At 42.6% G+C, this 14362-nt stretch overlaps 1 protein-coding gene across 4 annotated transcripts in view; it reads left to right on the forward strand.

The window, feature by feature from the left end:
- Nucleotides 1-14362, forward strand: part of TXNRD3 (thioredoxin reductase 3) — a 79344-nt gene that overhangs the window by 51733 nt on the left and 13249 nt on the right. For 3 of the 4 annotated variants that reach the window (XM_060631949.3, XM_060631948.3, XM_078442676.2), the window contains exons 11-13: nucleotides 1097-1173; nucleotides 2245-2401; nucleotides 6315-6422. In XM_060631949.3, the coding sequence (XP_060487932.2) occupies nucleotides 1097-1173; nucleotides 2245-2401; nucleotides 6315-6422 (342 nt within the window). Of the gene's footprint in view, nucleotides 1-1096; nucleotides 1174-2244; nucleotides 2402-6314; nucleotides 6423-8037; nucleotides 8152-14362 lie in introns of those variants that run through there. The other variant, XM_081795002.1, reaches the window with a different exon arrangement.

Genomic DNA, 14362 nt, shown 5'->3' on the forward strand with positions numbered 1-14362 from the left:
CTCAAAAGGTGTTAAATTTTGTCAAATTCCTTTCCCATATGTATTGGTTAATGATTAAATTATTTTCTCCATTAATTGGCTAATATGATTAATAACATTGATTTTTGCATGTTGAACCAAATTTTCTTTTGGGGGACAAACTCCACTTGGTCATGATCAATTATCCTTTTTCTATATCGCTGTATTTTATTTGCTGACATTTTTTTTTAGGATTCTGCATCTATGTTCGTGAGTATCAGCTTATAATTTTATTTTAATATCCTTGTTTGATTTCTGTATCAGTCGTTTATGCTGGTCTCATAAAAAGGAGTTAGGAAGTGTTCCCTCTTCTTTTTTGGGGGAAAAGTTTGTATATTTAGTATTATTTTTTACTGAAGTTTTGAGAGACGTTACCAGCGAAGTCATTTGGGTCTTGAGTTAATTTATGGGAAGTTTACAAATGGTGGATCTAGTTTCTCTAACGAGTGTAGGGTATGTTTGTCTGCTAGGGTTGCCGTAAGATAACATGGCAAGGGAAATTGAGTTTCTTAACATCTCTGGAGGCTGTGAGTCAGATCAAGGGGTCAGCAGGTTTGGTTTCTTCTGAGGCCTCTCTCCGTGGCCTGCAGATGGCACCTTCTCCCTGTGTCCTCAGGTGGTTGCCCCATAGTCTGTGTCTTCTGTCTCCCAATCCCGTGTTTTTTTTTTTTTTTTTTTTTTTTCCAATCCCGTGTTTTTATAAGGACACCAGTCATATTGGATTAGGGCCCCCCACCCCAACGGCCTCATTTTGCCTTAATTCTTTAATCGCCCTGTCTTCAAACACATTACATTCTGAGGCACTGGAGGTTAAGATAAAACACGTGAATTTGTGGGGGGCGGGGGCGGGGACATAAGTTAGCACATGACATAGAGTTACTTAGATTTGCATGTGTGTGAGTTGGTTGAACAGTATTTCAAGGAATCTATTTCATCTAAACTGAGGAAATGATTTTGGCACAGCGTGTTCATAACATTCAACTATCCTTTTAATGTCTGAAAGATCTCTAGTGATGTTCCAAACCTCTCTCATTCCTGATATTGACAATTTGTGGTTTTGATCTGGCTCTAAATATAGGTTTTGTTAGCAATTGGTCGTGACTCTTGCACGAGGAAAATGGGCTTGGATAAGATTGGTGTCAAAATCAACAAGAAGTGAGTACACATGGGATCATTGCACTGTGGCTGCACAAAGCAAAATGTTTCTACAGACCACCTCTTGGAAATTCCCATTTAGTTATTAAGATGCAAAGTGTTAATGCTTTAAGTTTATTTCACAGTAAGTATTGTGCAAGTATTTGTTTGTTTGTTTACCATTTTATTTATTTTTTTTAATTTACATCCAAGTTAGTTAGCATTTAGTGCCACAATGATTTCAGGAGTAGATTCCTTAATGCCTCTTCCCCATTTAGCCCATCCCCCCTCCCACAACCCCTCCAGTAACCCTGTTTGTTCTCCATATTTAAGAGTCTCTGATGTTTTGTCCTGCTCCCCGTTTTTATATTACTTTTGCTTCCCTTCCCTTATGTTCATCTGTTTTGTATCTTAAAGTCCTCATCTGAGTGAAGTCATATAATATTTGTCTTTCTCTGACTAATTTCACTTAGCATAATACCTTCTAGTTCCATCCACGTAGTTGCAAATGGCAAGATTTAATTCTTTTTGTTTGCTGGGTAATACTCCATTGCATATATATACACCACATCTTTATCCATTCATCCATCGATGGACATTTGGGCTCTTTCCATATTTTGGCTATTGTTGATAGTGTCCAGCTCTTTATTAGTATCAGTTTTTTTCATTAATCAGTAATTCTTTATTGTGTGTCTTAAAGAGCTGATACATTAAACAGTGATCTTAAAAAATAAATTGTGGAAATGTATTCATCCACTGTTTGATTTAGAGTGAATTTTTATGTCGTTGGTCAAGCAAGGAGAAAAACTTCAAAGCTCTAAGTGGGACTTGGGGGAAATCTGGAGATATCCTTGGCATCTAGAAAATGAGTGTGGTTTCACCAACCCAAAAGGTGGCTTTTTTGGAGCTGCAGAAACTCTTATGATTTTAGCCATTGGTGTTATAGACATTGATGCCTGAGGTGCATCACTTCTTGGAGGCAGGTCTTTACACTACGTGTTTAGTCATTTTCTCTTGGAAGAGTTAGTGGTAGTCATGCAGCAGTACGGAGTGAGCCATAATGTATTTTGTTTCCTTCCCAAAATCTGCAAGGACTGGCAAAATACCAGTAAACGATGTGGAACAGACCAATGTGCCCTACGTGTATGCTGTTGGGGATATTCTGGAGGGTAAACTTGAGCTCACACCCGTTGCCATACAGGCAGGCAAGCTGCTGGCTAGAAGACTTTTTGGGGGCTCTTTGGAAAAGGTGAGTTTCCTGCTGTCTTTTTTGAGATGATATCTAAATCAAAATTGCGATTAAAAGAATCAACACTTGTGTGCTTGTTTTGCAAGTAAAGGGTTCCTCACAGATAAATTAGTATTTACTAATGATTTTCAACAAATATGGTTTGAGTGCCTGCCGTGTGCAAGATGGCAAGATGTGCAAGATGCTGGGTGATATACGAAGGATTGGCATGGATCCAGTGCCAAAGGGCTTCCCAGGCGGGTGGGGGATTATGAGTAAGGTAAGACAAGGGGCAGTTAGTTGTGACTGATTGGACTGATAAAGGTGTCCCAGGTGGATGGCTGCTGGCCCTGACTTCAGTGCCTGCTGGTGTGTGAACCTGGTCAGGTTGTTTCAAGTCTCTGTGCCTCAGTTTCGCCTCTGCCAAGTGTGACGGAGATGATTCCTACCATGTCCTGCACCTTTCATTGCGTTCGATCAAAGATGTGGTACTGGCTTTGCAGGATGAGTAATTAAAAACTGAGGAAGCACAGGACTGTTCTGGTAAGTAGATAATGCAGAGGCAAGCACAGAGCTCAGCAGGGCTTGGTTTGCTCCAGGACTGTGAGCAGTCTGTTAGAGTTCCCAACTGGACACGTCATGCCCCATTCCATGAGAGCACTCTGGACATGTGCAAGTGTTGGCGGAGGAAGGGCATGGGTGGGGGTGAGGAATGCTAAATGTTCTGTTCCACACGAGGAACTGTCCCTTCCACAATACCTACAGCATTCCAGGAGTGCCTGGGTGGCTCGGTTAAGCATCTGACTTCGGCTCAGGTCATGATCTCGCGGTCTGTGAGTTTGAGTCCCGCATTGGGCTCTGTGCTGACAGCTTGGAGCCTGGAGGCTGCTTCAGATTCTTTGTCTCTCTCTGCCCCTCCCCTGCTCACCCTCTAGCTCTCTCTCAAAAATAAACATTAAAAAAATTTATATAAAAAAAAAATCTCGTGCCACAGTAATGAATTGGAAAGGCCTTCTCTATGCGGTGGGGACTGTTGAGACCTTCATTCCCTCTATCTTTTTGTTTAGAAAGATGTTAAACCACAGGAAGAATAGTAACAATCACCCATATTACCCTTTCTTCCAGATCCCCCCATTATTAATATTTTGCCATCTTGGCTCTCTCTCCTTCTCTGAATATGTATGTGTACATGCGTGTACTTTGTTTTTCCAGAGCTTTTTGAGGTAAGTGGCAGGCATCAGTGACCTTTGGCACCTGTATACTTCAACACACATCTTCTGAGAACAAGGATATTTACTTCCATAACCACAGTTCTCTTATTCTATCTGAGAAATTCAACAAAAATGAAACACTGTTCAGATTTCCTCAGATGTCCATCACATGTGTGCATGTGCACGTGTTTGCTTACCGTGGCATACTCAACTCTTCTGACTCTTAAAGCTCTTTTAGACTGGCATCGTCCCCCTGCCTTTAATTGTCTGCTTGTTTTGTTTTTCATGACTTTGATTCTTGATGAATTCAGACTTCTTTCCTTGTAGTGTCTCTATTCTGAATTTCTCTGATGGTTTTGCATGATTCAGTTCAGGTGAAGCGTTCTGAGCACACATGCTTTGTAAAGGATGCTGTGTTCTGCTTTTTTATCGCGCCAGATGCCTCGTGAGGTCATGAATGAAGACCTTGAACGTATACATGGAGGCATTGCTAGGATGTGGGTCTGCAGGTGGGGCCTGGGATGCTGAACATACATTGTCACAGTGCAGTTAGCATTTCGGGGTGTATGGAGGCAGAGTAGTTGCCTAATGCTCCGAGAAGTCAATCCAGGTGGCTTTGAGGAGCAGTGTGGTTAGGATATGAAGAAAAAGTGAGCATTAAGGTACAGGACCAAAAGGAAGGCTACAGGCAAGGCAAGACGAAGTCCAATTCAGTTGGAGGAGATGGTCTAAGATGTGGAAAAAATGTTTCAGATGAAAGGAAGGAACATTGAGGAATTTCTTCTTCATTATCCTTAATTGTTAGGACACCAGAGACAAAAAGCATCCATTGAGAATAAGCCTCCCCCGTAAGCCGTGGGACACGGGGTCAGTTGCTGGTCAATACAGCCGGCCCTTGAACATCAAGGGTTTGAACTGTGTGGGTCCACTTACAGTGGAGTCTTTTCAGTAAACACAGGACAGTGCTATAGATGTATTTTCTTTTCCTTATGATTTTCTCAATAACATTTTCTTTTCTCTAGCTTACCGTATTGCGAGAATGCAATATCCGATACGTATAACGTAATAACGTGTATTAGTCGACTGTTTGTGTTATTGGTAAGGCTTCCCAGTCAACAGTAGGCTATTCGTAGCTAACTTTTTCGGGGCGGGGTGGGATCAAAAGCCATAGATGGGTTTTTGACTGCATGGAGGTTCAGCACCCCAACCTCCACATTATTCACGGTGCAACTGCAAATGAATCAATGAATATCTGAGGGCCTGAGAGAAGTCCGGAAAGATGAAGGCAGTCCCTGTGGTTATGTGATTTTTCTCTAGCCGTGTGGAAGAAAAGAAAAATCCTGGGCTTACCCATGATTTGTAGGTTAGCAAAACTGAAGTGGTATTAGAGCACATAACTCAAAGATTCTAGGCCCACGTATACCGTCCACCTCACCGATAGAGGGATACCTGGTGGCGTGTTGATTGGTTTTTGTCTTGGGTAATGAGAAATAGAGACTCACTCACGTGACGCAAACTGAGGGGGTTTCTTACAAGGATCCTGTAAATTAGTAAGTTGCAATGCACAGTGACTCTGAATAAGCGGCATTCTGGGACCAGGCCGCACTGTGTTTGGAGCTAGAACTGGGTCTGGAGTCACGGCTGCTCTGGGGGTGCTCTGCTTCACAGGGTGCTCTTCCATTAGCCTAACTTGGCTACGGCTCTACGGCCACCAGGGGATTCTTTCTTTGCTTCGAGCTCAACTTCCTGCAAAAGAAAGAATTTGATTAACGTAGCTTATCTTTTTCTACATAGGTTTCTGGCCAGCTTATGCCTTGGCTTTCTTTGTCACCCTTGACCTAATCACCAACAACCTGTTGGCAAGGTTGGGGGGCCACATAGTGCTATGGGCAGTGTCGCCCCTTGAGGGGCTATGGATGGACGGGCCTAGAGACCTCTATCTCTGGTTGTACCCTCTATCGTTTCTGTGCTGCTGCACCCTTTCTCTCCACGCAAGGTTTTTATGACACTTCCGCCAGTGTGTTCCCGTTCTCCTCCAGCTGTCACAAAGACACCCTCTTCCAGGCAGAGATGCCACCTGCACTCACACTCACTTTCCCACAGGCAGGTGCACAGAGCTGCTGGGAGATGCGTGAAGCGCTCAGGGTCTGCAGTCTCCCTGTGATGTCCACTCACACCCTGCCTTAGTCTCATAAGGGGTCTCTGGGGGCTCTGCCAGAACCACAGGACCTATGAGATCCCGGTCCCCACGTTATCCCCCCCACTGTACATACACCATCTCCCCTTGATGGGTCCAGGGCAGTCACCCCCTCCAACACTGTCGAACTGCTTCTTTGTAGTTATGTGAACGGCCAAGGGTGGTCTCAGCTCCCACCGAGATAGTGTGATTCTCGGTTGCCTGGTAAAGGTATTCTGGGGGAGCGGGGTCTGGAATCCCGGGGATGGAAAGAAGACATTTTAGAGAGTCTCTGGAGGCACTCCACCCCTACTGCTCTGTTTCAGAAACGAAAGTCGGGTGTGGGCTCTGGGAGAGCTGGTCTCTGCCCTGGAGTTGGGCTCGCCCCATCCTTTTGGGTAACTTGGAATGCGCCGACGCAGTGATAGGGTAAAATGAGTCACATTGAACCGGACTTCCTTCTTCTCCTTCTGTAGATGTATGTAATATAGATGTTTGCTGTGAAAAGTGTCCCAAAATAAGCAGATGTAATTTGTTTATCTTTCAGTGTGATTACATTAATGTTCCAACTACAGTGTTTACTCCTTTGGAATACGGCTGCTGTGGATTATCTGAAGAGAAAGCTATTGAAGTGTATAAAAAAGAGAATCTCGAAGTAAGATTGTGTTTTAATTTACTGCTTACTTTTTTAGAAGTTCTCTTTCTGTCAACTGACTTTGCTGTCGCTTTTTGTTTTGCACATTACCGTAACAGTTGTATTGTAGGAAATCATATTCCTGTTTTAGGAAAATTAGGAATTCAGTAATTTAACTCTCCTTGTCTAGCTAATAATAATACAGCTGGGGAAAGGGAGACATACAACGTATGCATTAGGACCTAGGGTCACAAGTGACAAACGTCTATTGGAGTAAGCTTATAAGAGGAAGCACAAGTTACTATAAAACTTTTAGGAATGCGGGAGGGGATCAAGGCCTCAGGAAGAGCTAAGAACCAGGAACTGCAACTCACGTGCATGCGGTTCATTCTTCTGCTTTTTGCACACGGACTGTATTTGCCCCTGGTATGCACATAGCAGCCAAAACATGGCCTTTCTTCGACAGACGAGTTTATCCCATAGTGCTGGTCTTAGGAGGAATCGACTGACTCACTGTTTCTCAGTCTCAGTTCCAAATTATGGGAGATGACATCTGATGGGTCCAAATTGGGTCAACCGTGCACCCACTTCCATTCCACATGGCGGTAGCCAGGCTCGTGTCACATCCACACGGCTCTGGAAGCCTGCATTGTTTATGGCCTCCGGTGGGCGGGGGGTGGGGGAGGAGTAGGGGGGTGGGAGGTGGGACAGTTCCCAGGGTTGTCAGCCTGTTGTGGGCTGTGGGCTGTCAGATTCCCAAAAAGATGTCCTCCATACACGTTTATTTCCACCTCCCTGTCGCCCCTGCCCCATCCAATCATAACAAGCTTCTAAGTAAATATTTTCTTACGTTGTATTTTGATGAACAGGTTGAATGGGTTTTTTTCGGCACACCCTTCCAACATAGGGGGGATAGGGAGGAGTAAAAAGAGCAGGAAGATGATTAGTACTTGATGTTTTCAGCAAAAGAGAATTGAAATATCGTTCTTCTCCCTTGAAGGCACCTCAGTTACTGGGAATTCCTTTAAGTGACAGCACTAGTTAAGTGGCCTTATATACATTTCTCGTATACATGATTAAAACTTTATAATGTTGGGGCCCCTGGGTGGCTCAGTCGGTTAAGCGTCTGACTCAGCTCAAGTCTTGATCTCAGGGTCATGAGTTCAGGCCCCATGTTGGGCCCCGCACTGGGATTGAAGACTACTTAAAACTACATATGTACTTTATAATGTTATTTTAGATGGTTGTTCTCAATGAGAAGCAGACGTTTTAGAGGATAGTATTTGATCAGCGTTTGTAATTCCTTGTAGGAACGGGTCATTTATTTTCTGCAGTGGTGAACTTTGACTTGAGTTTTGGAACCGTGTGAACAGTTACAGGTTTAACGCTTAGTTCAAAACATTTGAAGTTAATGAGAAATTAAGATAGAAAGACAGGCACATGAGAGGAAGAATATAGAAGGCTATATGCCAGACAGAAGAATGTCTTTATAGGAAAAGAGTTCCCTGGGTTTCTGGGATTATGTCAGGACCTTTTTCCTAAGGTCACTGCAGATCAACTAACCTTTTCTTTCTTTCTTTCTCTCTTATTTATTTATTTATTTATTTATTTATTATTTTTTAAATTTACTAATCAGAAATTTGGTCTATTATTTTTTTAAAATTCCTGTTGTGAAGAGACTTGGGGAAGCCTCTCAAAAACACATAGATAATATTTTTTCAAAGTGAGGATATCGAGGTGGGAAGAAAAAAGAATAGAATGGTGTTAGAAGAAAAAGAAATATTAGAAATTATATTTAATATAAAAAAAACCCTCAAATTTGTTAGTTTGCAGAATTCATGCCATGAAGTCCCATAGACTTGCTTTAGAATTAACCTAAAAATCTACCTCTGCGTTTCCTGCCACCTGACTGGGGGAGGGAGAATTGAGGGAGATTTCTCAAGTTTTCACAAAACAGGCTTTGAGATATGGTGAACAATAGCCTGAAAGTATCCCCTTCGTAAATATAATTATGGGTTTTATAGAGCTGTTTCTTATTAGAGCCAGAAACGCAATCCCATGGCATAATGCCACAGCACAGTATATTAAAAAAGTAATTCCTGAAGAGGCCAAAATATGGCTGTGTTGATGTGCTGCTCTCTGGTAAAATACAAAATTTTCAAGTGTCTAGAACCAAGGTTTTAACCTGTTTCAATATGAATTCCTTTGGGAGTCTATTAAAATCCTTGGTTCCCAGGGAAGACTCCCTCTACATGCTGATGTACCTGAGAGCCATCCTTAAGGCTTCCTTGTTGGTCACCATCAATAGTTTACCAGGAAGTGCTGTCAGTTTTGCTCCTAGAGTATGTCTTGTGTGTTCCTGCTTCTTTATACCCGTGCCCTCCCCAGCCTATGTCAGTCCACCATCATCTCCTGTTCTCCCTGCGTTCAGCTCACTCTTAGTCCACACCAAACTGGTCATCACACATCAACCAGAAGAGCTTTTAAAAGTATAGATCAGGGGCGCCTGGGTGGCTCAGTCGGTTAAGCATCCGACTTCGGCTCAGGTCATGATCTCGTGGTCCGTAAGTTCGAGCCCCTCGTCGGGCTCTGTGCTGACAGCTCAGAGCCTGGAGCCTGTTTCAGATTCTGTGTCTCCCTTTCTCTCTGGCCCTCCCCTGTTCATGCTCTGTCTCTCTCTGTCTCAAAAATAAATAAATATTAAAAAAAAATATATATATATATATATATAAATAAATCAGTTATGCCCTTTCCCAGCATAAGGCTTTTTGATGATTTCCCGGTGTTCAGAAAATACTATCTGAACTCATCACTGTTTGTAAGAAGAGGCATCATGTAATCAGGCCATTCGCGTTGCTGTCTGTCCTGCTTATAATGGTCCAGTCACACTGGTCTACGGTTTGTTCTAAAAACTCACCATATTTATGGCACAATCTGTAGGCTTCTAGTTCCCCTTGCTTATTACTATGATATGGAAAAGGTGAGGCTAAGCACCCCTGCCAACACTAGGGAAATTATTACCTAAAGGAGACAGATAAAAAGAAACTGTATGTTTTTCCCCCAGTGCAGTGATTCCATTCCTGATACTGCCACTTAGGAGAAGAGATAGAAATGAGAAAGAAAGAGATATCGGGGTTTCTCCTGGGTGAAACAGCCCACTCTCTTCCTACTGAATACGTGTTATGTGGAATGAGGGAGCGGGGGAGTAAGATCTGTACTGACTGTTAAGGTCATGTTGACCATCAAAACCACTCTATCGGCCAAAGCATAAGAGACTGTTAAAAACTGAGAACAAACTGAGGGTTGATGGGGGGTGGGAGGGAGGGGAGGGTGGGTGATGGGTATTGAGGAGGGCACCTTTTGGGATGAGCACTGGGTGTTGTATGGAAACCAATTTGACAATAAATTTCATATATTGAAAAAACAAACAAACAAACAAACAAAAACCACTCTATCGGGGCGCCTGGGTGGCTTGGTCGGTTAAGCGTCCGACTTCGGCTCAGGTCATGATCTCACAGTCCCTGAGTTCGAGCCCCGCGTCGGGCTCTGTGCTGACAGCTCAGAGCCTGGAGCCTGTTTCAGATTCTGTGTCTCCCTCTCTCTCTGCCCCTCCCATGTTCATCCTCTGTCTCTCTCTGTCTCAAAAATAAATAAACGTTAAAAAAAAAAAAAAGAAGAAGAAGAAGAAAAAAAAAACCACTCTATCGCTGAGCTACCAAATACCTTGGAACCAAAAGAAGCAGATGACTGAGAATAAAGTTCATCACGTAGGAAGGGTTGAGATACGGATGATAGATATGCATAAACAAGGATGAGCCAACGTAAATATAATTCACACCTTGCAGTGGAAAATCCGACAAGTGGTCCAGAAGTGGTATTCGGAAATGTGACAGAAGAAAGCATCCTAATATTAAAGAATGACTGAATTTGAAGATTGAAATGACATACCATTTTCTAGGAGAAACTGATGTAGCACGATTGACACAAACATGTTCTAGGTAAGCTAGTCATTCACAAGGCCAATGAACCAACCTGGCCCCAGGCTTTTTTATAAGGACATTCAGTGCCAAAGACAATAGAGTGATGTGGAGGGAAAGGGATCTGCCTTTAAAAATAATCTCTCAAGGATAGGGGGATAGTAAAGGAGAGAAACAGCAATGAGATCTTGGGGGAAAAAGGAGATAGATGAGTGGTAAAAAAAAAAAAAAAAGGTTATAAACAGGTATTGGGAAAGTCAAAAAACAACTTCACTTCTCATCAGAGTCATCAAGCCTCAAAAATTAGGAACGCCATGTGGTTCTGGGAGGGACTTGGAGGGGCCAGCTGACATCATCAGAAAGCCCATTTAAGAAAGAGTGAGGCTCTCACCTCCCTGACACTCTACAGAGCACTTTCCACACACTGGTAAATACCTGGACGGTTATTTTCTGGAGATAGATAAAACCAAATCCTCTTGACTGGGGGCACTGGGATCAAATGAAGATGTGGGCGTTATCCCAGCACAGTCCTGAAATGAGCAAATACAGTTCCTCCCACTGAGCTCCCGGAACTCTGGCAACCATCTGTCACCCTTGTCCAGCCAGAGGTTGGTAGAGTCTGATTTCTCCAGGGACTCTGACAAGCCCATTGAGAATGACCTGAAGATACTGAATAAAGGTCCCCAAATAAACTTCCCTGTTAGATAATTGGACAGTAAAGTTCAGATTCAGTTTGCTGTAAACATGAGCTCAAAGCTTTCAAACTTTGAAAAATATCTTTAATTGAGGCATAATTTACTTAAAGAAAAATGAAGATTTATTGTGTGTGTGTACAGTTTTATGAGTTCAAACAGTTGAAACTGTCATTAGAATCAAGATAAAACACAGTTCTATCACCCCCAAAGTCAAACATCTTTTTAATTCCCAGCATTTAATATGAGCAATCAAAGGTTATCAAACTTGCAAGAAACAGACTGTACCTATGCACAGGAATAATGTATTACACTCATGAACAGAGACTAGGACATCTTTCAGAAGTAACATTAAGAGAACCAACAGACACCTGTTGTAAATGCAAGAGATGATAGCAGAAATTTAAAAAACCCAATTGGATGGGCATTTATCCCAAAGGAATGCAGTCTTAACATGTATACGTGAATTTTGTAGCAGCTTTATTCATAATAGCTCCAAGTTGGGAAAAAAACAAATATTCTTCAGCAGATGAATGGTTAGACAAAAGGCGGTACATCCATACCAGGGACTACTACCCAACGATAAAGATGGATGGACAACAGTGATGTTATGGAAAATGGTGAAGCAGGAATCCATCCCTTCACTGAGACAACATCTGAACTGGTGGGAAATGGTTGAAGCAATTCTTTTGGAACCCTCGAGCCTAGTTGTGTACTTTCAGTGCCCAGAGGAGAACTTGAGGACGAGGCTAGGGATCTGTGGTGGGTTTCTGTGTTTTCCTAATGGCTGACATCCCACAGAGCCAGCACCATGGTGGGTAGCTGCTGGGTTGGTGGCCTCTGTTCCTGGTGCAGCTGGCTGGTGCCAGAGTGGGCAGTAAGGACCTTGTCCTCCAGACATTGGGGCGGTGTTTTGACTGCTGATCCTTGCTTCTGATGGCTGAGGGTTCGGCACCAACCTCCACAAGCTGAAGTGGCTTCCCTGCTGCAGTGGGACTTCAAGAGAGAATACTCCCTTCTCCCCCCCCCCCCCCACCTCCTTTTTGGGAGTCAGACATTTAAGGACATCTTTATCAGGTCCCTGGCTGACCTCCGAGACAGTGGAACAGAAACCACAACAATGAACATATAGTATGCAAAAACAGTTTGGAAAAGTCATATGTGGATAACTCTAGCCCTCAACAAGCAAGAAACCCTAGCCATCTCTGAGGTGTGGAAATATATAATTTCCAGGTACCATATTCTAATACTCAGAATGTCCAGGCTTAAGGGAAAAAACACAGCATATATTCGTTTGCCAGGACTACCATAACAAAGTACCACAAATTGGGGTTTAAACCACAAAATTCTATTGACTCACAGTTCTAGAGGTTAGAAGTCCACCATCAAGATGTTGATAGGGTTGTTTCCATTTGATTTCTGTGAGGGAGAATCTGTTCCATCCCTCTTTCCTAGTTTTGGGTTTTGCTGGCAGTCTTTGTCATTCCTTGGCTTGTAGATCTTACCTTTCCTTGGGATTCCCATTTGTGTGTGAGATTATCTAAAACTTTCCTTTTTTACAAGGACACCAGTCACAGTGGATTATGGGAACCACCCTACTCTAGAATGACCTCATCTTAACTAATTACACATACATTGACCCTATTTGATCACATACTAAGATACCGTGGGCTAGGACTTCAACTTATGAATTTTTTGGAGGACACAGTTTAACTAGTAACAACCTACCAAAGGGGGGGGAAAAAAAAACAGAAAAGGAAAAAAGAGTTTGACAGAGACTGTTCCAGAAGAAGCCCAGACTTTCGAATTATTCGTCAAAGACATTAAATTGACTATTAAATCAACGTTAAATATATTCAGTGAGCTAAAGGAAACTGTGGACAAATAACTAAAGGAAATCAGGAGAACAGTGTCTGAACAAAATATCATTCCAGAGATAGAAATTATGAAAAAGAACCAAGAAGAAATCCTGGAGATGAAAAGTACAATAACTGAATTGAAATACTTGCTCGAAGGGTTCAGCAGCATATATGTAAGTATGCAGAAGAAAGCATCAATGAACTTGAAAATAAGACCATTGAAATTACAGTCTGCACAGCAGAAAGAAAAAGGAATGGAGAAAAATGACGAAATCCCAAGAGATGAGTGGGACAGCATGAAGCATGCTAGCCTATGCCTTAAAAGACTCCCAGTAGGAGATGGGAGAGAATAAGAGGCAGAAGAAATATTTGAGGAAGTAATGGGCAAAACTTCCCAGATTTGATGAAATAGTCAACCTACACAACCAAGCAGGGTAATCTCAGAGATCCATGCTGACAACTACAATCAAATTGTTCAAACCCTAAGAAAAAGAGCGAGTTTTAAAAGCAGCCAGAGGGAAGCAACTCATCATATGAAAAGGTCTTTCACAGGGTAAACGGCTGATTTTTCATAACAACGGAGGCTGGAAGACAGTGGGGTGAAATAGTTAAAGTCCAGAAAGAAAACTATCATCCAAGACTTCTGTATCTGGCAAATCTGTCCTTCAGAAATGAAGGATATATATTTTTTTATAAATTTTTTTTTCTTACGTTTATTTATTTTTGAGAGAGAGCATAGGCAGGGGAGGGGCAGAGAGAGAGGGAGACACAGAATCGGAAGCAGGCTCCAGGCTCTGAGCTGTTAGCACAGAGCCCGACGCGGGGCTCGAACTCACAAACCGCGAGATCACGACCTGAGCCGAAGTCGGACGCTTAGCTGACTGAGCCACTCAGGTGCCCCAGGATATATATATTTTTTAATTTATTTATTTATTTTGAGAGAGAGAGAGATAATGCAAGCAGGGGAGGGGCAGAGAGAGAGAGGGAGACAGGATCCACAGCAGGCTCCGCAACATCAGAGCAGAGCACAATGCGGGGCTTGAACTCCCAAACCGTGAGATCATGACCTGAGCTGAAATCAAGAGTCGGCGCTTCACTGACTGAGCCACCCAGGCGCCCCCAGAAATGAAGGATATTAGGATATTTTCAGAAAAATAAAAACTGAGTAAATTTACTAGGAGACCTGCCCTAAAGAAATGCTGTAAAGACTCCTTCAGACAGAAATGAAAGGACACTAGAAGCTATCGTAAAAGTCAAAGAACACTAGTAAAGATAACTTCTTAGGTGCGTAACCTGTGTTACTGCACTTTTGGTTTGGTTTGTAACTTCTCTCTTTTGGCTGTGTGATTTAAAAGGAAAATGTAGCAAACATAATTATAAATCCAAGTTAATGAGCATGCATTGTATAAAATGTGTCCTGTGACAGTTAAGAA

This window comes from Panthera onca, chromosome A2 (genome assembly GCF_046562875.1).
Source record: "Panthera onca isolate mPanOnc1 chromosome A2, mPanOnc1 haplotype 2, whole genome shotgun sequence".
Taxonomy (NCBI): domain Eukaryota; kingdom Metazoa; phylum Chordata; class Mammalia; order Carnivora; family Felidae; genus Panthera; species Panthera onca.